Source organism: Phoca vitulina, unplaced genomic scaffold (genome assembly GCF_004348235.1).
Source record: "Phoca vitulina isolate PV1807 unplaced genomic scaffold, GSC_HSeal_1.0 scaffold6, whole genome shotgun sequence".
Lineage (NCBI taxonomy): Eukaryota > Metazoa > Chordata > Mammalia > Carnivora > Phocidae > Phoca > Phoca vitulina.
In genome coordinates this window covers 21,251,575-21,278,572 of record NW_022589709.1, presented here as the reverse complement: position 1 = coordinate 21,278,572, position 26,998 = coordinate 21,251,575, and the positions used below count along the sequence as shown (strand labels likewise).

At 39.7% G+C, this 26,998-nt stretch overlaps 1 protein-coding gene across 1 annotated transcript in view; it reads right to left on the bottom strand.

Annotated features, from left to right (window-relative positions):
- The window catches only part of EPB41L4A (erythrocyte membrane protein band 4.1 like 4A), a 243,427-nt gene that overhangs the window by 103,575 nt on the left and 112,854 nt on the right, over window positions 1-26,998 (bottom strand). Inside the window, exons 4-5 of the mRNA XM_032403864.1 lie at window positions 11,224-11,275; window positions 4,437-4,515 (exon numbers count right to left, since the gene is read on the bottom strand). Coding sequence (XP_032259755.1) covers window positions 4,437-4,515; window positions 11,224-11,275 — 131 coding nt within the window. The remainder of the gene's footprint in view (window positions 1-4,436; window positions 4,516-11,223; window positions 11,276-26,998) is intronic.

Genomic DNA, 26,998 nt, shown 5'->3' with positions numbered 1-26,998 from the left:
ACTAATTCTCAAGAAAACGTGACAAAACCAGGAATAACACTTCCGCTTCAAAAGTGTAAAACGAATTATTAATATACAGGAACAAGTACCAATAATATCACCTTACATTTGTATAGTCCTTTAAAGTTCACAAATTTCTCTTGCATCCATACCGGAATGTGTCCCTTGTCTCAACTCTATTGTATTTAGAACCATTATCTTCATTACAGAAGGAGAGGGACTCTGGAAGTAAACACGTAACTGCAGGTCACTCAGTTGGTAAAGAAGCTAAAACAAGCTAATCTTCACAAAGTGAAAAACAGGGATTACCATATTAAAATAATAAAATTTAAAAAATAATTGATAAGCTTAAGGTCAGTCCCCCCCAAAAATACTATAAAACATTACAGAACAAAATAAAAAGCAAATACCCATTTTTAGGTATTTTTTAGAAACTAAAAAGTATTCATTATGAACAAGTCATTTGGAATATTCTTTTTTAGAAACTGTTCTTAGATCCTTAAAAGTTCAGAAAGATTTCAATGACATCACAGATAGGACAGTGTCCACAGAATGGGCAGTCTCTCTGTCCTCTCTGGAGGACTGAAATCCTCTCTTTGGTCACCTTAGTACTCCGACCACTGGAACACAATGCTCCATGTGGTTATTAAATGAAGGTAGGTGAGTGAGTGAATTCTGTCCTTACAAACAAATTCAAGAAATGTAGGCAAGAGGACAGTCATAGGAGAATTCATAATTAAATTAACAACTACACCCAGAAAGTTGTGATTCGTAGATTGACTCTAAACTGGAAGACCCATCTCAGGGCTCCAAGCTGGTCTTTTCCCCCTTAATTTTTGAATCAATAATTTGAAAACATTAAATACTTATCATTATTTTCACTTTAGCTAGCCCTACCATCTACCGACACTTACATTTTTGCGTTACGATCAGTATTTGGTATGTATTATCTTTATATTCCTCTCATCATCTTTTTTTTCCCCCTTCCCCTGATTGTCTTTTTGAAAAAATACTTAATTTCTTTTTATAAATGAGAAAACTGAGACTTTAAAAGGTTACATAGTTTTTTCAAATTTACACAACTAGTGAGTGGCAGAGCAAGGATGCAAACCTCAGTCTGTCTGACTCCAAAGCCTGTCTTTTTTTTTTTTTTATTTCAGAGAGAGAGAGTGTGTGTGAACAGGGGGAGGAGCAGAGGGAGAGGGAGACAAACAGACTTCCTCCTGAGTGGGGAGCCCAGTGCGGGGCTCAATCCCAGGACCCTGAGATCATGACCTGAGTCCAAATCAAGAGTGGGATGCTTAAGCAACTGAGCCACCCAGGCGCTGCTCCAAAGCCTGTCTTCTTAACCAACATGTGTGCTATGCTTCTCAAGTGTGCAGAGGATACAGAGCTATAAATGACCCAGAATACGTGGAAAGCTGCTATAATATTTTGAATCAGAACTGAAAATAAGTTTAACAGATACCATGAGTACACAGATTATTTAAAGGGCTGGTAAAGAGAAGAGACATTAGATTTTTTCTGCATAGACCCAGAAAGAAAACCTGGTACTGATGAGAGAAACTGCACGGATTTCTCATTGACTTTCCTATCGCTTTGCCAGGCAGTAAGGTTTCCTATCTTAAAAATGTTTACAGGAAGCTGGCTGAAACATCAGGAATGTTCTATAAAAGGTGCAGGTCAGGGCACATGAATCCTAAATGAGGAGTCCTCCTCACAGCCTCCCAATCTTGTTTATCTCAGACAACTTTTTAGAGCACTTAGCAACTACTCCAAGTTGATATGATTCTATTCACTTCCATTTTTCCATGGTCTGGATCCTTACTTTCCTGTGTATCACATTCACCTCTAGTACTTTTTTCCTAAATACAACACCCTTCTGGAATGCTGCATCTAGTATGATGATATAAATACTTGAGAAGATTCAAGGCTAGCATTATCTGTAATTTAAAAAAAGGAAACTAGAGCTGCACAGGAGTAAAACAGATGGGTTAGATGGTAAAAGAAGTCTGCACAGTATGTATAAAATGGTATGATTATCAAAAAAAAAAAAAACTACATATATGGAAGAACAGGCATAAGCCTGTTTACTATAGCATTAGTTTTCATATCAAAACTTATGAACCACCCAACAGCCAATACAGAGTAGGCTAGAACAATTTTCCAAAGAACTGAAGCAAGCTAAATGTTCAACTTGCAAATACTGGCCTAAGTATACTTTTCCTTTAAGAGCATATATTGGGAGATTTGGGGTTTTGGTTTTAGTTTCTGCTTTTGCCAAAATTATCTCATGTAACTGGCTCCCTTTCTAAGGTTCATTATGCCTACCCATTTAAATTAACATATTCATGCAAATTAACGACTTTATCTTCAGGACACACTAAAAATAAGTATTTGGTGATGTCATATTGAATGTACATTAACTTACCTAAATTCAACTATATGTTTTGGGCAACAAAAATAAATTATTATAGATCATGGTCACTAGATGAAAGTCAACAATGTAATCTGGTTCTTTTTTTTTTTAAAGATTTTATTTATTTATTTGAGAGAGAGAGAATGAGAGACAGAGCACGAGACGGAAGAGGGTCAGAGGGAGAAGCAGACTCCCTGCCAAGCAGGGAGCCCGATGCAAGACTCGATCCTGGGACTCCAGGATCATGACCTGAGCCGAAGGCAGTGGCTTAACCAACTGAGCCACCCAGGAGCCCTGTAATCTAGTTCTTAACTACATGATCTGGTCTAATATTTGAGGAAAAGCAGGTTACAACAAATACGTTCTGAGGTTGTACATCACACACAAATCTATGTATTCTGTTAATGAGCTGATAGTAGATTCTGAAGGGAAATTTCTGCTCATTAATATCTGGTGAACAGATTTTTAAAAATGCATTATAAAACACTCATTTCCCACCCTATTAACAATAAATTGAGTATCATTTGGAACCTAACCCTCATTTAAGATGTAACTCCACCAAACTGCCAGAGCAAGGAGAAGATGAAATAGTATCAAGCACTTATTGACCCAAACCCAACAGGCAACACAAGGTTGACATTATGAGTCATACACACTCCAATGCTTACAAAACCTGATGGGCAGGTGTAGATCCAATTTTGCAGCTGAGGAATATGAGGCACACAGGTTACCGACAACCTCAAAATGAAGGCCTTTCTTTGTATTTTCATAAAATGTTATTTCCTTGCAATTTCCTAATGAGCTACAGATATGTGGGTTTTTTTTTAACCACCTGGACTCAGTTTCTCCATGAGCCCACAATTCAGAAATCCCTCAACTGAAAAGACTATTCATGAAGCTCTAATGTAAATATGACCCCTCTCCTTAACTTCTTCCCAACACAACAGCCCTTCCCCCATACAGGTGTGGTCCTGGAAAGCCTCCCGGGACAGCCCTCCTTTTTAAAAGTGGTCAGTAACAAGGTGGCAATGGAAGATGTGAACGCAGCTCAGCACGGTTCTAAAAGTGAGGCCTAATTATAGCACCCCAGAGAGGAACAGGAAAGGTCCACTTAGCCTCCTCTCTCCTCACTCTTCTGTGTGCAGTCTGGAATCGAGACAAAAGAGTCAAAGGAAAAAGATGAAAGGATAGAATAGTAACAAAACCACAGACTACCTTAGTCATCAAAGACATGATTTCCAATATTCGGAATAACGCATTTGGCTTTACTTGAGCCAATGATAGGAGTTCACTAGGAAAAGTGACCACTTAAGAGTTAAGTCAGGGAAAATGCTTTTGTTGGCTACCACGTGCCGTTAGGTCACTAGTGGAATTAAGCGAAAACCTAACACTACTGTCTGCTCTGTATAAGCCACTTTCAAATGTTGGTATGGACTCTTTTAACAGTATAATCAATACCAACCGGAAACCGTGCCTTAAATGAAATCAAGTATTTGATGACAAAGGTGAAGGAATACATTGAAAAAGGTTGGGTTTTTTTTCTCTCTCCCTTATACTAAAAGCAAATATCTTTTCATTTCCTATAGAGGTAAATGAAAGCCCTGGACAACTGACATTTAAGCTATAACCAATTAAAGAGCAATAACTGGCTCTTCAAATTGGTATTTACATATGCAAACCGAGCATTAAAATATCCTTCCGTTAAGCCGTTCAAATGGCTACTTTCACATGACTACAAAGGCTGAATGCAGCCTTCACAATAATGATACAGAAATATCCCATCACAGCAGATGCAAAATCTATCATCATGTCACCCGGGTTCATGCCATTGTTCACACACATCTATCATCAGACGGTGATCTGCCTCATGCAATGCTACCTTAAATTTAACTCTCAGTGGGGATGCATTACAAAACAAGGTAGACACCCATCTGAATGTTTGACCCCAATTTGTATTAAATAAAGCCTTTTGTATATGCTATACATGTATTGTTCAAAAGCAAAGTCAATACTATACCTGGTTATTTCTTCTTTAAGCTTACATGGATCTTCAGCATAGAATTTAATACCAAAATACAAAGTATATGGAGGTCCAGCTAAAATAAGAAATAGAAATTAAATTTCATAAATTAATCAAAGTAGAAATATAATATTATACAATTATTAAAAATTATGTTCACCAAAAATATCTGTAAACTACATATTGGATAAAGGGTTAATACCCAAAATATATGAGGAACTCTTACAACTCAAGAGCATAAAACAACCCAATTTAAAAATGGGCAAAGGACTAGAATAGACATTTTTCCAAAGAAGACATATAAATGTCCAATGGACACATGAAAAGATACTCAACATCACTAATCATCAGGGAAATGCAAATCAAAACCATGAGATATCACCTGATACCTATAAGAATGGCTATTAGCAATAAGACCAAAGTGTTGGTGAAGATACGGACAAAAGGGAACCCTTGTATACTGTTGCTAGGAATGTAAATTGGTTCAGTCATTATGGAAAACAGTACGGAAATCCTCAAAAAATTAAAAATAGAACTACCATATGATCCAGCAATCCCACTACTGGGTATTTATCCAAAGGAAATGAAATCAGGATCTCAAAGATGTATCTACACTCCCATGTTCATTGCAGCATTAATCAGAATAGCCAAGATAGAGAAGCAACCCAAGTGTCCATCAGTGAACTAATGGAATGAATATACATACATTATATATATATATGTGTGTGTGTATATATATATATATATCTCACACACAATAGAATATTATTCAGCCATAAAAAAGAAGGAACCCTTCCCATTTGAAATGACACAGATGAACCTGAAGAACACTATGCAAAGTGAAATAAGCTAGACCCATAAAAAAACACATAGTGACTGATCTCACTTATATGTGGAATCTAAAATAGTCACATACATAGATGCAGAGAGTAGAATGGTGGTTTCCAGGAGAAGTAGGAGGGAGAAATGAGATGTTGGCCAAAGGTTACAAAGCGTCAGTTACGCACGATGAATGAGTTCTGAGGATCTAATGTAAAGCATGGTGACTATAGTTAATGATACTGTATTGTATATTTGAAATTTGCTAAGATAGATCGATCTTAAATCTTCTCACTCTCCACCTACACACACACACACACACACACACACACACACACACTCAACTATGTAGAGGTGATAGATAAAGTATTTAACTTGACAGTGGTGATCTTTTCATACTGTATACATATATTGAAACATCAAGTTCTGCATCTTTAATTTATATGATTTTTATATGTTAAAGATATCTCAATAAAGTTTTTTGTTGTTGTTTTTAAAAGATTTATTTATTTGCGAGAGAGGGAGCTCATAGGGAGAGGAGGGGCAGAGGGAGAGGGAGAGAGAACCTCAAGCAGACTTCATGCTGAGTGTGGAGCCCAAAACAGGGCTTGATCTCATGAGCCCAAGATCATGACCTGAACCGAAACCAAGAGTCTGACACTTAACCACCTGTGCCACTCAGGCACCCCCTCAATAAAGTTGTTTAAAAAATTATACTCACTAAGAACTTCTAAACACACAAGAAAATATAAAATTAAAAACAGGATTGAAAATTTTATAACAACAGGACTTCAACTCTGCAGGTATCTATGTAGGTACAGGTCTATGTGCTTACAAACACAGGAAAGAAGAGAAGATCAAATATTTCAGAATGCTGCCAGTTCTTATCCCTAGTTAGTGAGGCTGTGCACAATTTTCATTTATTGATGATTTTCCCATTTTTCCCATTTTCTACAACATATATGTATTTTTTCACAATAAAGAAAAATTAATGATAAAACAAATGGTTTTTTAAAACCACTCACCTATTACTAACTATTGCAAAAAGCATAAAAAATTTATCTGCAAAAAGCTGTTACCAAACAATTGATATAGAATCAAAACTTAAATGCTTAGCAACAGGAGGACCATTTGAGTCAACCACAGCACAGACAAATGGCACAATGCCACTGTTTAAATGGGTAGAAGGAGAACTCTATGCTCACCGGGAAAGACCACAAACCTAGTTCCGATGGCAGAGATATTATCCCTTCTGTGAAAAAGAAAGTTATCTATTAAAATATGTATTCCCCCCTAGAAGAATACACAAGAAATGACTAACACTGGCAAACTTTGGGAAGAAGAATTGGAAACTTTTTTTTACCCCCCCCCCCCGGCTTTAATGAGGTGTAATTGACAAATTACATTGTAATATATTTAAAGTGTGCAATGTGATGATTTGGTATACTTATACATTATGAAAGGATTTCCCTTATCAAGTTAATTAACACATCCATCCCTCACATATTTACTTTGTGTGTGTGTGTGTGTATGTGTGTGTGTGTATGAGAACATTTAAATTCTACTCTTAGCAAAACTGGTAATTTTCTTTCCATATATGTCTCTCACCTTTTTAAGAAAAAAAAAAAATCAGTGAGGCTATGTGGTAGGATTATAGGCAATATTTGTTTAATTCCTAAACTTTTCTAAGAATGTGCTCTTGTATATTTAATAATATATTTCTTATCTCAGTCATTTACTACATACAGAAGAACGACACGCACAAATACCAAATACATATATGAAATAAAGCCTGGAATTGTACTTACATGGGGAAACCTAAAATATAATTAAACATTCATATTGTGCAAGAGGACACAAGCCCCTTGGGTGCCAACCACATCATACTCTTACTAGAAATATTTCTATTTCAGAGGGTATGAATCTAACCTATACTGCTTCCAAAACTTCTGAGCAGTGTGGTAATTAGATCTTATATTAAACCTGTTTTAAAATGGATTTCTTACCTGGTGTATTAATCAGTGGTCATAATTTCTAATTTTTTCTTCAACAAAAGCTCTCTCACACACACAAAAAAAGATGTGAAGTATACACCTCAGTTAAAATATTTCCACTCACATATTGTGAGCCCAAGTCTCTGATAGTATGTAACTGACACAAAGTAACCCTCCTCTTTCTATTTTCATTTTTACGGAGTAAAAAAAATGACAAGTTCAGAAGTTGGGGAAAGCAAATTAAGTAGAACAGGTCATAAAGCCATAATGCATTTTTAATACACAAACTACGTTATTATTTATTGTTCTTATGACACACATACACTATGTCTGTAGAACCCCAAAGCCTGTTCCTGGCATGCATAAAAGTGACAGCAGGGCCCTGAACCTCTCCCCTCATCTGTGCCTCTCTGGACAAGGCATTCCTTAAGCTAGAGCATTTTGAAGAACTGAGTTTCGAAGAACTTTGTTATAACTTCTTATCATTAGAGTTGATTCTGTATGTTTGATTTCTATGGTTACTTAACCACGGTGTTTATATTTCTGACAAATACACCTTTAGCCCTGAACATAGATGTCAGGGAGGCACAGACTATTAAATATTTAGAAGAGCCAGGAAGTCCATGGTCTGCTGATCCATCTCTGTCAATCAAGCTCTGTGTTGCTGAGCAGATGGGTCCGCCTGTGCCCGCAGGCCACGGGGGCTGGGATCTAGGGGCCAGGAGGAGCACAGATGCTGTGGAGACAGTGCACAAAGGGAAGAAGGCCTTGTCCAGATTCCAGACTTGCTTTTATTCTCCACAACGTGACAGATTACACCCTATTGACCAAGCCTAACCATTTCAAATGTGTTTAGTGATGAGCATTAAGCAGGAGTTTGAAAAATACACAATTAAGAACACTCAGTTTTGGCAAATTTCCTTAAAGGAGCTTTAGCCCAAATCAGCCCTCTAATTTCCCAATTGCATATAAAATGATTTGTGTTCTAAATATAATGCATCACTACCACTTGACTACATTTAATAATGTATAACAATATTTCATAAACATGTGATTTTGAACAACCACCTGGTAACATAGAAAAGGCAGATGAATATCCAAGGAGGTAAGCAATTTGCTTAAGATCACGAAGTTGAGAACTAAGTTTGTTAATACCTAGAGTTCAGTACTTTCTGGCCATTATTCCACATAACATTTCAGGGAAAAGAATTATAATACCTTCAGAGTAAGCAAATACTTTCATCTACATCACTGTTTTACAGATCAATCTAAGGCTATGGAAACGGACATTCTGGAGCAAGGATACGTCTGATCAGATATTTTTTGGCTTCCTCTTCTAAGACTGACTATAAATAAATATCAGGTGCTGATGAAGCACATTCCTAAATTATTATCTTGCATCCATGTCTTTCAACAGAATCTACCTTAAATAAGTTAATATTGTTTCACTTTAGCAAAAAAATACAGAAGCCAAAAACCAGAAATCCTCTAATATACCTTTTGTGAGGATGAATTTGAAGGCCTTTAATGATAGTAAGTCTTCCATGAGCTCAAGGAGAAATGAATCAAGACCCACCAATAAGAATTCTGGTGACTGGCAAATACTCCATCATTTTTACAGATATTCTTTTTGACTAATCTACTTGAGATGTGAGCGCCATTTTCCTTCATTGATTTGTATAATAATTATCAAATTATTTCATGAGATGAAATATAAACATTATGTTACCTTTATTTACATCATCTTCCTTCAATATTGGCATTTTATTCTTAATGTACATCAAATTTTTGACAGGACAACATTTATTTAGGATTAAAAAGCAGTTTCATTATAGATTATATTTTTTTACAGATTTTATTTATTTATTTGACAGAGAGAGACACAGAGAGAGAGGGAACACAAGCAGGAGGAGTGGGAGAGGAAGAAGCAGGCTTCCCGCGGAGCAGGGAGCCCAATGCGGGGCTTGAACCCAAGACTCTGGGATCATGACCTGAGCCGAAGGCAGACGCTTAACGACTGAGCCACCCAGGCACCCCAGATTATAGATATTTAAATATAATATTTCATACCATATAAAGAGATAAATATTTCAAATGTGCTTAGGACCACTAACAATGCACCTTAAATAATTTATATTTTTCTCCATCACTTAGATAGAAATCTCAACTTTCTAAATAAAAATCCTGTGAGTTTGTTTTAAAATAATCATTTCTGACATTTTTCTAACTTTTTATACTGGTATTTTTTTAACTACTTTGTTCAAATGGATAAGACAGATACTGTATTTATTACTATACCTGAATTTTTGGGAAAAGATCCTGAGGGATGAGATGTTTTAAATTGGAACTCCTACCATTTATCTGTAGATACCTCACAGAAGTTACCTCCATTCATACCTAATTCCATGTATCCTCATCCCTCCCCCATTGGCCTTAAGTAGGCAGTTCGCTTACTCAGGAAGAGTACTAGAAATACAGAAGTACTAGAAGTCAGAAGACCAGGACTCTGGTCATCCCTCTGCTACCAACTAGCTTCTCACCCAGGGCAAGTCATGAACCCCTTATGAATTAGGACTTACTCCTGCGTAGGCTGAGTAGGCAGAACTTGGTGATATCGAAGGTACATTTTTTGAGGGCTCTTTCTCACCCGCACAGGTTGGCCACAAGCCCGTTTCTGAAACCGTCACCCAGTCTTATCCAGAAGGCTGGCCCCCTAGCAGCTATGTTTATATAACCTTGAAGAAGCCAAGACGTAGCTGAGTAGACTGAGGTGAGCCACTGACTCACACTGGGCTGGTCAGATGCATCCTCTGCATCCTCCGTAGAATTGGGGCCTCACGTTCAGAGGGGCCAGTCAACCTCTGCTTGTGGCTAGAGGTTTCCCCACAGACATGGATAAACAGAGAGAAACACAAATGATGCTGACGTTCAGAGAAACAGTACTTGCTGAGTTCCTGATAGTTTTGCAGTTCCTAGTTTCCAGTTGCTTTCTGAGACGCAGCTACATTCCTGCCCGTAGGGTTTGTGAAGCAACCAATTTTACCACAGGGAATAAGCCAATAAACATGTGAAGTACAGAGTCAGATGGGCATAATAAAGGCCCAAAGAATCTACTACATCTTACTAGAAATAATTTTCACAGTAAAGCAAAATGGCTTAATGAGTACACAGTTTCACTTTGGGATGATGAAAAAATTTTGGAGATAGTGGTAACGGTTGCACAATGAATGTATTTAATGCCACTCAAAAATGGTTAACATGGTACATTTTGTGTTATATATTTTTACCATATTTTTAAAAAGATAATTTAAAAAAATTACTCTGTTGCATACTTAAGGATCGCAGGCGTGTGCATGCATGCATATACTTCTATAAGTGAAAACCTGGGTTATGGAAATTGAAGTTATAGAATATAACCTTAATTATACTCTCAGTTACCTAATAAGATTCATATCTGTAAAACCAAAAATAGATGGGTCCTTTCTGAAGCCACAGAAATCTTTTAGGACATAAGGGCACTCCTTATTACTGACCCAGCAAATAATAGTGTGAATGACAAAACTACTCCTTAACACAAGAAACTCAAGCTCTTTAGAAGGTCAGATGTCTACCTTTTTTTCAAATCAATGCCTCTCTGCCTTTTCTTTTGAAGGTAAAATTTTAAAGACAGGAAATTTTTTAAAATCACTGACAAGTCAAAGGCAGATATACCCCAAGCAAATTCAATATTAAGATCCACCACGTAGAGTCTTTATTAACTGAAATTTAATCAGAGTTTAGAGGAAAAGTCTGGCAATGCACACAACACCTATTTCCATATTCTTGGTACTTGAGTACCAGTACCCATTTCCATATTCTGGTACTTTAGTACTCATCCCTGTAGTACTAAAGCGTATTTCTGCGCCCAACTAATCATGGACATTATATTATTTTCAAGGCACCCCGTAACAAAATTAACATTAAATACCTACTGTTGATCAGTTCTTTGTGTTCGGCAAGGGTTTTTGCAGGATCCAGCCAATACTGTGAGAGGAAAAAAAAAAAGGGTAAATTATAGAAGTTAGTTGTTTTTCATTGACCTTCACTTCAAGAATATTTGCAAAGTGTTATTTTAAATGACATTTAAATAATAATATTTAACTTATCACATATACACAGAAAATATATGTAAGAGCTTTCTGCAGCTAGAACACTAGAAGAAAAACGATGTTGATATTCAGAAGCAGAGAACAGCAACAGTCGTTGTAGGTTCTTGGTGAAGTTCTCATACTGATTTTAAGGTCAGTGATATCAAGATGCTGATGAGCAAGAAAATGATGGCTACATAGAATGCTCCCCACATCTCTTTCCAAAGTTCCCATCACAAGTGCCCTACAGTCATTTCTCCTCCTCCAACGTCCTCACCCTCTTCACTTCCTATCCTATCCCTTATACGTAGCACTGCTAGACATTTGGAAGAAAGCAAATTAAATCAAATCCTCATTAAGTATCCAGGAAACGCAACTCGGCGCAGTGGCTGAGGGTCAGAGTCCCAGAGCAGACCCAGCAGGATTCAGTCCTGGCTCTCCCCTCGTCATCACCATGGAACTTGGAACAAGTTTCTGGACTTCTCCAAACCTTCCTCATAGGCTTACTGTGCGGATTAATACATTAATTCCTACAAAGTCTTTAGAATAGTCCCCGTTTCATACTACATATGCAGCACATGCTAGTGATCATTATTATTAAAGTGTGAGGGTCATTCTTATTAAACATCTTTAGCCAATCAAAGGTACTTGCTTATGAATTCAAGTTAATCTCTAAGGAACAGAACTTCAGACAGTAATGGGAGAATTTTTGGTCCTGGGGAGATATCTTCCTTTACATCTTACCTTTGTGAAATAAAATCGCACACACACACACACACACACACACACACACAAAAGGAACAATAATCCTTCAGCCCTGTTCCTCCATCTGGGAGAAATAAGGAAGCACAGAGGGGGAACATCGGGGATTCCACTGAAGTACACAAGGATTCCTGTGCCTTGTGGGTCAAGAGCTGGAGATCCCAAGGGCCAAACTTACCAGTTTCCATTTTCACATATTCCTAAATGAAGAAGGGGCAATTCTCATAGTAGGGAGTAGGATCTGGCCCACCTTGAGCCACTTTATTCCCAGCACCCTTGTGTTTGCTGTGGTGAAAACATTCACATTCCCCTGACACCTCCGGGTCAGGAATCAAAGGTCGAGGAAGAGTCCAAGAGAATCTTCCTGCCCAGTTCCCCTTTCCCTGCCCCTGCACTGAGGGCAGAAGTACTTGCTCTGTTGTATAACAATAGCAGTGATTATACAGTGTAATTATAATACCTTACACAATCCCCTTACCACTTATTCCTAACTATGTAACGATTATTCACACTAAATGTATATCATAGTCATATTGTAAGATTTTGTTACATTACTGACCTCTCCCTGTATACATCATCTTTGCTATTTGCCACTCATACAGCAATTTCCATTTCTCAACTTTTTAAAAAGGTAAAGTATCCGATATATATAAATGTAGCAACTTGTAATGTTCATTATTCTGGTTCTTATCATTTCTCATTTTTTAAAGGTGCAGAATCACTCACTTTTAAAATAAAGGTATTTGAAGCAGAGGCTGTAATCTGTGAAGTGCTTTCAGAGCCCACAGTGATTAAAGATGTGGTTTTGGTGTGAAAATAATGGACCCTAGGGGGACACCTGGGTGGCTCAGTCGGTTAAGTGTCTGCCTTCAGCTCAGGGCATGATCCCAGGGTCCTGGGATCGCGTCCCACATCAGGCTCCTTGCTCATCTGCTCATCGGGGAGCCTGCTTCTCCCTCTGCCTGCCACTCCCTCTGCTTGTGCTCTCTCTCTCTCTGACAAATAAATAAAATCTTAAAAAATAAGTAAAAAAAAGAATAATAGATCCTAGTGAAACACTAATTCATCCAAATAGAGGAAAATCAATCCAAATGTTAAGCTGTGTGCTGGACACAGAACAGACCCTTTCCCTTTAAGTATATAAAGCAATGGATGCTTCCGATGACATGGGAACAGGTGGATGGAATGTGTCTTGCCATTTATGTTCAGTAAAAAGGTCGGACTATTCCTGGATTTTTCCGGAGAGGATAAAACCAAGGAAAACACATACAAATAACCATAAACCCTTGCATCAGGTTTCTATTGCTGCCCAAGTTCTGTAGATCAGTTGGCTTCTTTGCTCTAAGGCTAAAAGCAAGGTGTCAGCCAGCTGAGGTTCGGGAGGGTTAGTGGCCATTACAGGCTCTTCTAGAGGTCAAGGTACACATGGTATTAGGCCTTTGTTTCAGCCCTTACATCACACCTACACATGAAGCCTCACTAAGTGCTTGGGACAGGAAAGGAGGGTATGGAATAGGCCCCTGGTCTTACTACTTTCTGTCTAATCTCAGCTTGAAACTAAAAAGAAACAGAAGTTGGAAGAGCGCTTCCTCCTCTCTCCTAACATCATCATCCCTAGAAAACAAACTTTACAGATTCTTTAAACAAATTCATTTTTTGTTTTGCTTTGCCTCCAGAATGTTTTTAAGTCATAAAACAAAACAAAACAAAACAAAACAGGGTAGGTGCCTGGGGGGTCTCAGTCGGTTAAAGTGTCCCAAGTCTTGATCTCCACTCAGGTCTTGATTTCAGGGTCTTGAGTTCAAGCCCCATGTTGGTCCCCACACTGGGTGTGGAGCTTACTTAGGAAACAAATAAATAAACAAACACCAGGAGCTTTTAACTAAATGGAATAAAGATTGGTTAATGGGGGGAAATTTCCCATTAATAATAATCTATATAATTTTAAAATAAATCTCTTTCTTTGAGAGCAATCAGATTTGTGCATTGAAAAAGTATAATAAAGATTCTGAGATGAGTTAGAAATTACAATTCTGCAGCCAAAAAGGGAATCAGGACAGTCAAAGGCTGTTCAATCAGCTCACTGCACATTAGATCTGCTAGGCGTCAATCCAGCGCTCACCACGCACAAATCTCATTTGATCCAAATGGAAGCCAGGGGTTACAGAGGTCAGACAATGATAAATGCCCCAGAACATAAATAATAAACATGAGCCACCAGGTTTCATAATCTAACATCTTAAAATGTAAAACCTACTTACCCTCAACCAAGGGAAAGAAATAACCTTGGAACCAAGCAGCCATACTATGATGGCCTTGTCACTGCTCATTATCAACAAGCAATCAAACACAGCACATATGTGGTCGCCACGAAGCACAGCAGGCGGCTACCCCACAAAAAGTAAAAAAGGCATAAGAATTTTCCAGTGAACACAATACCCCAGTTCTTTTTTTTAAAATTATTTATTATTTATTTATTTGAGAGAGAGAGAGAGCACGAGGGGAGGGGCAGATGGAGAAGCAGCCTCTCTGCTGAGCAGGGAGCCTGATGTGGGACTCAATTCCGGGCCCAACCCAGGCCCTTGGGATCATGATCTGAGCCGAAGGCAGACATTTAACTGACTGAGCCACCCAGGCGTCCCAACACAATACCCCAGTTTTAAGGCCTACATCTAAAATGTATCTAGGCTCTAAACCTGGGGTATAATTCATTCAACATTTATGGAATACCCACTGTACAGGTTCTTTCTATATTGGGTCAGACCCTGTCCTGGGGCATGCGGGGGAAACCAAGACCCAGCCCTGAGGCACTCACAGCCTAGCAGGGGACACAGAGATAGAATTACAACACAATATGCTAAATGAGAGAATAGTGTGTATGAGATGAATATGTATGAGATAATAAAATGATGGACTAAAAACATTAGCTCTGCAGGGTGAGTGTAGGAAGGCATATCGCTGAACAGAAAAACTTCGAACAGCGGTTCATGACTTAAAAACTTCTCCAAAATACAGAAACAGAGAATAGAGCCTTAAATTCTTATAAAGATGATGTCTATCAACTCAACAGCTCATAAAGCAAATGCATTTTTAAAATTTAAGAGCATTATTAAGTGACAACACAGAACGTAATACTCCAAGTCCTTTACAGCTGAGTACTACATTGGAATCTGTGCTGCCCAATAGCTAACAGACATCGGCTAAGAAATCATGTTCATAGAGGACTTCCAGAAAGAGAAAAGGTCCATTCAGTCTTTTCATCTGCCCTGGATGGGGCGAGAGGGAGCTGTGGAGAGCAGAGCCCCGCCCATTGTGGTGCTGGGCTACAGAATGGCTTTTCTGAATTACACTTTAGGATGAAGCCATCTTGTCTACCTCAATGGTCACAAGAGAAACAGCCTGATCTCTCTCATTCTCTCTCAACATTTAAGCAGTTCATTCTCTAGAAAAGTCTCTCAATCACTTTTCCCCCTACCTTCCCCCAACCCTGCTATTTCAAACTTATATCCTATAATTTGTATAACCGCACAAGCTGGATTAGATCCTTCTTTGTAAGATGATAACAATTAGCCAAAATGGAGCCCACTCTCTCTTCCTGATTTCTACAGACAGCTTCCTAACACAGGAGAATGTGAACAGACTGCAACCCAACACCCAATCACTATGGAATCAAGACAGTAGCCCTTCTTGGTCCTGGCCCTTTGCCAGGGTGCAAGAGGCAAGCAGTTAGGTGTCCTTACCTCTTCAGCCTTGTCAATCTTAATAACAGCACTTATGGAACCTGGGAAGAACTGACAGACAGACACAAGTTCCTTCTCACTCCCTGACAGTCTTGGCTAAACGCCCTGAGCGTCTTTCAGCCACCTTAGCTGATAATGTCTCAATTTCATCAATTTCCTAGGTAACAGGCTCGGAATTAGATTTTAAAACTGTAACACTGTCCAGTAAATCAATATCCTAACCTTCAAAAGATATATATTAAATTCACAGTGCAACCTTTCATTTGACAAATGTTCTTTTGGAGTGTCCTAGAGTTCTAACAGTACAATAAGCCCTACAAATTTTTAGAGAAAGCAAGGACAGCGTAAAGTAATAGAGGCTTTGCTGCATCTTATTTCACACTGGCTGTAATGTTAATTCTCCTTTGGAGAATTTAAGAATGCTACAATGATACTTAATAATGTTTCCTGGAATTCAAAAAAAGGCTTTAAAAGCATACATAGTTTTTGTCAGTATAAAAAAAGCCATCTCTTGATCTAAGGGAGTAGTATAAAAAGAGTTGACCATCCTGAGGGGACAACAGAACCACAAAGATCTCAAAAAAAAAAAAAAATGACACTACAGTTCATCCCTAGGGAGTTATAGGACTCAACATAATTTGCACATATGTTCCAAGAAATCCAGGACTGCGGTGATAGTTACTTGTGCTTTTTCCAATGCCTCTGTAGACAGACCCCGTGACCTCTAAGCAACATTAACAGGACATGGTTTTAATCTGCTCCTTGGTATGAATCACAGAAGCCTTAGATCCTCAGGTAAAACCACCATAACAAAGCTAACACACAGCAGGAACAAAAACAAGGGCCTGTCACTGGACAATCTACATGGGGCTGGGGAGAGGGTAGGTTTTAACTGGGCTTCTTTTTTCAATTAAAGTAGACTCCAGTGTATCACTGTTGGATCATCTGGCTCTGCATGAAGTGTCACTGGTCCTCAGTTCTCAACCATGGACCCTGGCACCAATCTAAGAGTTATAGAAATAATGATTAAAAAAAAGAAAGAACAGTAGTAATAGCCAACAGTTATTAAATGCTTACCATGTGCCGAGCACCGAAGACTTTGCATGTATTTACTCATTTAATCCTCTTAATAACTCTATGAAGTAGGAAATACTATAATTGCCATTTCGCAAATAAGGAAACTGAAACACTGAGTATATAAACAAGTTGCCCAGAGGTATAGAACAGAAGATCCAAGGAACTGAACCCCCTTCCATGTTAACCTCAGGTCAAACCACTCTCTGGAGCATTGTCTAGATAGGTATAACCCTCAGTTTCAAGATTCTAACCCTCAACTACCCAACTCCTCTTTTCTCAGCTCACTCCCTCTACAATTCCGATCCCACCAGGACACAAAATTCAGTGATCCTACCAGCTTTTCACAGTCCCTCCTTCCCACCCCCACCCAGGTCCCCACTTCCCTCACAATCCATTGTAGTGTCACTTTCCATCTTCCTCATTTCTCTCTCACAATCTTCCCTCCAGAACAGCCACTGAAAAAACCCCACAACTCTCTGCCTTCTCCATGCCAGCACCTGACAGGCTGGTCAGAACTGGAGATTCAGATTGCACCACCATAAGTGCGCTTGTTTTAAATTCATCATCAGTAACCCAAAGGGACTGAGAATCCTACCACATTTTATTCTTTCACTTACCTACATAACTCCTTCCCACTTTCTCCCCCACTCTTCTCACTCTCGGTTGATGATCGTGCTTATTTCATGGAGACTTGAAGCAACAGAAGACAATGTGCATGTCTTAGGACATCTACCCAACCTGCCTGCCTCTGGGGCAGCATCCTGTCTTCTATTACTATGGATGAGGGGTCCCTGCTCCAATAAATCCCATCCCTTCTCATCAACTCAGGAACACATTTCCAGCAACTTTCTGCTGTCTATCCAGGACAAAAGTTTCCCTTTCTATAAAATCATTCCTAGCACAATACATGCCTTTATTTCTCCTGTAATTAAAAACAAACAAACGAAAAACAATGTCTTTTTGACCCTTTATCTGCCCATTTCACTTCTGCACTTTAAAATAAATCTCTTGGGCGCCTGGGTGGCTCAGTCATTAAGCGTCTGCCTTCGGCTCAGGTCATGATCCCAGGGTCCTGGGATGGAGCCCCACATCGGGCTCCCTGCTCGGCGGGGAGCCTGCTTCTCCCTCTCCCACTCCCCCTGCTTGTGTTCCCTCTCTCACTGTGTCTCTCTCTGTCAAATAAATGAATGAAATCTTTGAAAAAATAAAATAAAATAAATCTCTTGGGGGAAAAGTTATTCTACACTATGTTTGCTCTTTCCCCTCTTGAACCCACTTTAGAACACACTCCACCACCTACTGCTAAATCTAGCGATGGATGCAGAGTCTTCACCCACTTTCTTCAAATGCATTGGTCATGTGGTTTCTAGGACACCTGTCCCTCTGGCTTCTCTTCTGACCTTACCTGTCACACACACCTTCACAATGTCCTTTGCTGGTTGCTCATTATCTCCGTAAGCAGGAGGAAGGCTAGATCACCCCAGGCTCACATCTTACATCAAGGCTCATGGTTTTAAATTCCATCTAAGTATTGACAACTCCCAATGCACAGCCCGACCACAACTGTCCCCTGAATCCAGCTGCCCACTTGACATCTCCACTTAAATGTCTACTAGAATCTCAAACTTTACATGTCCAAAAGGGAAATGATGACTCTACTCCCTCCTAGAAAAACGTGTTCTCCTACAGTCTCCTGCATCTCCAGGCATGATGCAACACCCTTCCATTGGCTCCGGTCAAAACCTCTTTAGCATCTCTTTGATCCATCTGCAAATCCTGTAGGCTCTATGTTGAAAATATAAACAGAATCAGGTAAATTCTCACCACTCCCAGATCCAAGCGGTCATTGCAGTTCACCTGGATTTCTTAAACAACTCCTTTAATGGTATCCCTCCATCTGCTGTGCATTGAAAGGAATTCTTTTAAAACATAGATCAGATCACTTTATGCTTCTGTTCAACATCCTCCAATGGTTTCTCTTCTCACTCAAAGTAAAACCCCAAGTCCTTACGATGAGATAAGGCCCCGCAGGATCTGGCCTCATTCCCTTCACTCTCCACTGTGTGTTTTTGGATGAGGCAGCAGGAAGGACCTTAAGGAGAGTGTGAATGAAAGCCTCGGGTCCTTCAAGGAGGCTGCTGGGAGGGCCTAAAGGAAAGCAGAGAGAAAGCTGTTGGAAGCAGGAAGAAAGAGACCTTACTCACTAAAGGCAGACAGTTTAGCAATGCTGTTGCCTGTGGCAACATGGAAAATAAAAGATGTCCCTAATGAGTTGGAGGACCAGATAAGGAGATGTACAGGCAGACTGTTCAAAGTGCCAACTGGCTTCTTTTGCTGCTTCCAATGAAATCCAAGAGCAGAGAGATAAGATGAAAAGGAACTGTTAAATATAAAGAAGCCAGGACTTACTGGGTTTGAAAATAAAATTCTCTCCTCTCTCATCCCTACATGTATCACAAGGCAAACAGTGCTACAATTAAGAAATGACTTCTGGGCGAAGATTGAATCCAGAGCACAGCCAGGAAACCACAGATACAACTGTAAAGTTTTATTAAGTCCTCAAAAAGATCAAATATGATCCTTTCAAACTAGCAAGGTCCTCTAAGAATCTTAAGGGCACTGTTCCCCAAAAGCCTCACAAGAAATTTAAGGTATAGAAGAACTTATTTCAAAGAGGTTTATGGGTGTTGCCTTTGTCTAATAGAGTTGATTATAAATTGATTCATAAGAAATCCACAATGCTTTTTAAAAGAATTAAATCAGCTTGGGCTAAAAGGGCAGAGACACTACACACTGAAAAGAGGCCTTTGGACCCCCAATCTTCATTGGGCAAAAGCAGGCTGAGGACACTACATAGCTTCTAACGCACACTACTTTTTATGGAAAGGGAAGGAAAACTCGAGAGAACAAAACCAAAAGCCCAGCCAAGCCAATTGTTACAGTGAACACTCCTAGGCAGTGAGGCCAAGATCTAATTAAAGAAATGGGTACGCATGCCCGGCTGGATCTCGGAACTGTTATGGGTCAGTGACTGCTATGTGCCTGTTTCCCCCCATTCTAAATGGAAGTGTCTCTACCAGTTATCCTACCCTATATGTTGAATAGTAGTGAGGGAGGGGAGTGGATTCATCTTTCTTACCCCTTTAATTCACAGGTCTTCAGATCAAGAGGAACCATACTCAAGGGGTTGACCTGAAAAGAACAGTACCAAAGAGTCTGATTTGATGAGAACATGGACCTCAAGTATGACCTCTAAGGTCATAATAAATGAGATTTGGGGCGACCTTGAGAGGACAGGCGCATTTTACATGTAGGAAGAATACAAATAACTCTTGGCCAGAAGACAGACTCCTGTTTTAAAACCTGTCTGCAAACTGGCTGACACTGTTACCATCAAATGGTATAATCTCCTCTCTCCTCCTTTCCAATTTCCTAAAATGAAAATAAACAAAGTCTTAGGGGTGACAGATCCCATGAGTAAAGTGCTAAATCCTGTGAGTGGACTCTAAGAAATCAATTTTGGGCAGCTCAGGAGATACTTGTTCTTCTGTAGTCATTTTCATCTACATTTCAGATAAATGAAGTTGCTACCCACCCACTTCTAACGTCTGGACAAGTGAGGCATCACTGTCCAGATGATGGGATCATTTCATCTTGAAACAAAATCTTAAATCTGACATACTCTGAAACTGTAGTAATTAAAGTACATAGGGTTTGTTTAAACTCTGTTCTAGTAACTGAACACAAACATAGCTTTAACTAACCACGTTCTTTGGCCCAGAGGAGCCAGGCCAGGCCCGGGGTTATGAAGTAAGTAGTATGTGGAGCCCGTGCTCAGCGCACTACACGGCTGTGCCCAACTCCAGAGGGTCCAAATTACAGTGAGCACAGCTGCACACGGCGGCCTTGCCCCCTTCCTTCTGCACTTATAGTCTATTTCTCCCGAATAACCTCAAAAATCCTAAAGTCTCATGACTTTAAAAACCTAGGGACTCCTAAATGGGATGCTAGTCTCTCAGGAACCCTAACTATTCACCTGACATCTCTACGTGGATGTCCACTGGGCATCTTAAGCTTCATCTACCCAAGAGAAAACTATTGGATCCCTCCCCCCACCAAACAAAATAAAACAAAACACCCAGCTCCTTAATCAGACCCTATCTTCCCAGCTTGAAACTCCCAACAGAATGCCATCTATGTAGCCTACTCCAGGCGGCTGGGCTCTATATAATGTGAACCCTACCATTCCCACTTCATCACCCTCTTTCTTGCTACAATCTAGCATCAGTGGTCTTCTTTCAGTTCTGGAACACCTCATATTTGTCCCTGCCTCAGGGCCGCTGTCCAGCTGGCTCCTTCTGCCCGCTTTCTTGCCATTCAAGATGCTTTTTCTGACTACTCAACGGAAGTAGCCTCCTCATTCTGGCGCATCATCTTCTCCAAAGCACCCATCACTACCTGATATTTGTTTCTTGTTGTTGTTGTTTTTAAAGATTTTATTTATTTATTTGAGACAGAGAGAAAGAAAGAGCAGGGGCAGGGAGGCTGGGGGAGGGGCAGAGGGAGAAGGAGAAGCAGGCTCCCCGCTGAGCAGGGAGCTGGACGTGGGGCTCGATCCCAGGACCCCAGGATCATGACCTGAGCTGAAGGTAGATGCTTAATCTATTGAGCCACCCAGGTGCCCCACTACCTGATATTTGAACACATGTGTATGGTCTGTGTCTCCCCTGGAATATCAACCCCTTGAGATTGAGGATCTTGTCTCTTGCTGACCACTGCACCCTAGTTCCTGAAACACAGTGGTCACCCTGTAAATATTTGCTGCATGACTGAAATGGAGATGAGAAATAACAAATGTTCTTCTTTCCTCACAGTTCTGAGGCAGGGATGCTGATGAGAATAAGGATATAACACTAAAGAATTTTAAACAAGAAATTCCCTCAATAAAAATCCTCTATAAAATACCCTACAAACTGATGCTTTTTTTTTTTTTTTTTTTTTTGAGAGAGAGAGAGAGCACCTGAGCAGGAGGAAGGGCAAAGGGAGAGGAAAAGAGAGAGAGAATCTTAAGCAGACTCCACACCCAGCATGGAGTCCAACATGGGGCTCAATCTCATGACCCTGAGATCATGACCTGAGCCAAAAATCAAGAGTCAGATACTTAACCAAATGAGCCACCCGGGCACCCTCGATGCATATCTTATAAGAAAAAAAAATTAAGCTCCTATATATCATTAGCTTTTAAAGGGCCTATTTTTATTAACTCAAAAAAGCAACTTTCACAGCAAAATTCACAGTCCAAAGGGGAAAGTGGGTATGTCTTGCCTTCCGCCTGCCCCAAAAGCACCTGCCCAACTTTGAACAAGTCCTGGTGCACCTCTTTTACTTGACTCAGTCACACAAAAGACAGATAACCTAGCTACCCTAGCTTTGAGAGCATGCAATATATTTGAAACTTCGTAAAATTTAAGACAAAATAATATAAGAATAATACATAAAATACATTTTATCAAGTAGGCTACCAGCACATCCCAATCAAATCTTTATATATTTATGGAGAAAATCCTCTTAAGATTCAGAATAAAGTCAAATCAAGGTCAACTTATCACAGGTTAGTATCAAAACTCTAAATTAAAAAAAAAAAACTAGCTTCCAATGATAATCAAGAAAATGTCTGGAACCATTAACTCTAAAACCACTGCTTTCATTAGCCAATCAATCAACTGTCTGAAATTCCATCCTGCATAGTTTATTTTGATTTAACCAGGGAGAAGAACAGTCTAACTTAATAAAATGTTCTTAGTAAAGAAATCAACAATATTCCCATCACACACACAAAACTAAGAAGATGTGGGTCACAGGAAGCCTGTTTCATTGACAAAACTACTTAGCATAGCCACATAACTTTATTTTACATATAAGCATATATATGTACATGTACATATATATGTATATATGCGTGTGTATGCGTGTGTATGTGTGTGTGTGTGTGTGTGTATATTTACACTGAGGTTCCTACCATTTCTGATAGTTTTGTTTTAACGTACTTTGTATCTTTATCATTTTCAACTGTTCTTCCTTTTAATCTATTTTTTGGTGAAAAGGGGTACTAGGTGCCATTAATGAAGAAAGAACTTTCTATACAAGACAAAATTCAATTCCTCACCTCCCTAAACCTTTTACAACAAATTTATGAAAGCTACAGGATAAAATATTTTAGTATACGTGACCCACGGAAGACACATTTGTGCCTATTGTAATCAAGCATCTAAGAAAGAAAAGGAAAAAAAAAGAGAGAGAGAATTAAGTTCAAAATGCACCACGAAGCTGACTCTAGACAAAGCTACGTCCTTCAAAAGCATTTTTGAAACCATGTCAACATCAACACAGACAACAAAGGAACTGAAGAACAATCAAAGCGTGCTCTGCTTCTCCCCAGGTGCTACACTGAGGAAAGCATGTCTACACCGAGTGGCTGGCGGGTCAGCAGGCTCACTCTCCCCAATTCCCTGGGTTCTTTCAAGCATGTCGGCCCCTGAATTCTCAGGATGCATCACATGACTGCGCTCGGAAGAGATCAGACCCACTCTAATCAGAAAATAACTCCAGAAAAACATCTCTTCCTTTCTAAATAGAAACTGTTCATCAGCTATAAAGAAATAGAAAAACCTACTGTTTTGTTAAAAATACTGTTTATTAGGAGCACACTTTTTAAAATCATGGGATCCACAACCATACAGCTCCCAGCAACATTACCTGAACTCAGATTCTCATCCCTCTACCACATGACCTATTACTACAGAATAATATTCTGAAAAGCACCCAGTAGCTGCCAGCACACTAATATCATCTATCTGTAATTCCTTACGATCCCATGCATGTCCCACCTAGCTGCCTAACATCTCAGTTAAGCTTCTTCTTTTTTTTTAATATTGATGAAATCTGGTTAAAATGAACAAAAAGAAAAGTATTCCATAAAAGAAGCAAGGCAATAAATTCAAAGAACAGCAGATCGAGGAGACAGCAAACAGACAGAAAGGCAAGATGGGGAGGTATGTCCTGGCCTCACCCCCGTCTGGCCGGCCCACTTGTCTAGGTGAGAGTTCTTTGTTCACTAACATTACAGATCACTCAGTTGCCAGTGGCAGAAGGTGCTAACAGAGCGATGCATAGAACATCACCCCTCTCAAGTAGTATCCCATCAAGTGGGGGATATTGTTTTTTTAAAAGATTTATTTATTTATTTGAGAGCGAGAGAGCGCGCACGCATAAGCAGGAGGAGGGGCAAGGGAGAGGGAGAGAATCCTCAAGACGACTCCTCATTGAGCGCAGAGCCCGCAGGGCTCGAACCCAGGACGCTGAGATCACGACCTGAGCAGAAATCAAGAGTCAGATGCTTAACAGACTGAGCCACCCAGGCGCCCCACGTGGGGGATATAATTGAACTGGCAAATATAATGCAATATTTGTAATGTGAGACAGGAATAAGTCTAGGGGGTTTCTGGAAAGTAAGAGGAAAGCTTTGGGAAGGAGGGGACATCAGAGACAGCTCAACTGAGATGGTAAGGAAGAGCAGGGTTTCACCAGGTAAAACGAAGAGGGGTAGAGCACAAGTAGAGTGTTCAGGCAGGGCAAGTAGCTCATTCCGCACTCTGGTGCACACGTGCGGGTAGGGAGCGGCAGGTAGTCCTCGTGCGGCTGTACCTTACCGGGACTGTGGTTTGGGGCAGGATGGGGGTGGGGGTGGAGAGAGGAGCCACACTACAAAAGAAGAAGCTCGAAAGCAACCAAGGGCTACCTGTCTTGTAACCCATTTTAAGAAATTCCAGAATTTTCAGGGCACCTGGGTGGCGCAGTTGGTTAAGCAGCGGACTCCTGGTTTCAGCTCAAGTGGTGATCCGAGGGTTGGGAGATAAGCCCGGACACCAGCTCTGCGCTCAGCATGGAGTCTGCTTAAGACTCTCTCTCCCTCTCCCTCTGTCCCATCCCCCTCAGCCCGTGCTCCCTCATGCTCTCTCTCTAAAATAAATAAATCTTAAAAAAGAAAAGAAAAGAAATTCCAGAATTTCCCCATAGGAATCCATTAGAAAATTGCAAGCCACAGAGGAGAGACATCATTAAAGTTGACGTTCTGAAAGAAGACTGCATGAGCAGTGGGACAAACACTGCAGGCAGCATGAGCCAAAAAGGAAGACAGGTTGGAAAGCTTTTACAGAAATGCAAGCTAATGTGCTGACCTACACTAGAATTCAGAGATGGAGATGGATTCTGGAGAGGTTAAGAGGTGACCATAAATCCTGTTTACTACTGCTATCCTAGCATAGGGGTCACTGTGGCCCTTTCCACTCTCCAAAGTATCCTGGCTTGGGTGGTCAACTATATAGTCACTCTATTAAGCAGCAAAACGGAAGGGGCCTGGGGACTGATGAGCCATGAGGGGAGAGAGAGATGATGGGAGGAGGAATGACCCTGTTCTGAGCAGTAAGGATGGTAGGGGCATTCATGAAGGTATGGATACAGGCACCTCAGGGATACACACATGAGGATTTCCCAAAGGGGACACAGGCAACAGATAGTTATATAAGGGGCTGAATTCCCAGATCCTCAGCTTCCATATACACTCCTTCCTAGGACTGATCTAGCTAAGAACAGCCCTGGGACTGAGATGCCATTCCAGCTCTCCTTTCCACTGCACTCCCTTTGCACAGTTCCCCCTTCCCAATTTAATGCAGAAACACACCCACCTCTCACCCTTTCAGTCTCTCTATGGCGCGTTGCCCCAGGGCATGAAAAATCCCAGGAGGAGAAACAGGGCAACATTTTTAAATACCAGTATTAGCAAAGCTGCCTTTAATAAAGATACTATAAATTATGTCTTTCCCTACATTATACATATTTCTTGTAAGGACTAGGTAAGTTGACAGAAGCATGGTATTTTGGCCTATAGCTGAGTTGCTTGGTTGTCAGATACGGAGTAGGGGCAGCAGAGGAAATGATGATTTTTGTTTAACTATCTACCAACTTCCATCTTCCAACTATTATACATGGCTCATGAAGATCCCCATAAGAATAAAACAATCAAAGCCCTAGTAAGCCTACCTCATCTAAGTAACAAAATACTGTTTCATCTGTCTATCCATCTCAAATAAAATTCAAAAGCGAAACGCTTTTCATAGAACACGTTAACATTTTTACTTAAATTGACAAATGACAGAAGGCAACTGGTTTGATTGGGTGGTTTGGCAATGACTAGTTTTACCAAAGAATTCTATGTTGGATGTTTTCCATAAACTGAATGAACTAAATCTGCAGCTCCAAGACTCTGATGAAAATATAAAGTACATAATTAGATAAAGGCATTTTATCAAAAATCTTGAATTGGCAAATGTGCATTAAAATAAACAATTTTTAATTTTCCTAATCCTTTCCAACTAAATTGGATGAAATCTGGTGCCTCCAAGTAAAAGAGAAAAAAAATAGCTAACATTCTTTCGATAAATCATGGTAAAGCATTTTTTAATACATTTCCCAGAAATTATAAAATTTAATTACTATAATGATTAACAAATTGTAAGTCCAGTGGTTCTGAAGTCATTGCGTTCAACTAAACTGAAAGAGAACCCAATGAGTGGTCTGAGAAATCACAGCTCTTAGGAACATAAGAAAAAGAGCAAATTTACAGGGGAAAATGGTGACTACACTGCATTTGAGGTATTGGATTACTAAAAATAATTTTAGATGATGGATCATCATGTGATTTTTGGCATGTAAGTCAGGAGTTCAAGGAACTAAAGAAATTGAATAAAATTCTTTTCTATCTTCCTTTTGTAGCAGACAAGGTTGCTCAAGTGCATATATCAAAAAATAAAAATAAAAAAATAAAATTGTTACTGAGCCCCAGCTCACTCCAGGAATATATGATGATCAACCAGGGGTACATGGACTAATCAAGAAGAAAAAGCCCCATCCATTTCATTAAGAGAAGCATTTCCAATAAACGCTCACTTTTTATTTTTAGTAATTATTAGAATGCACCATAT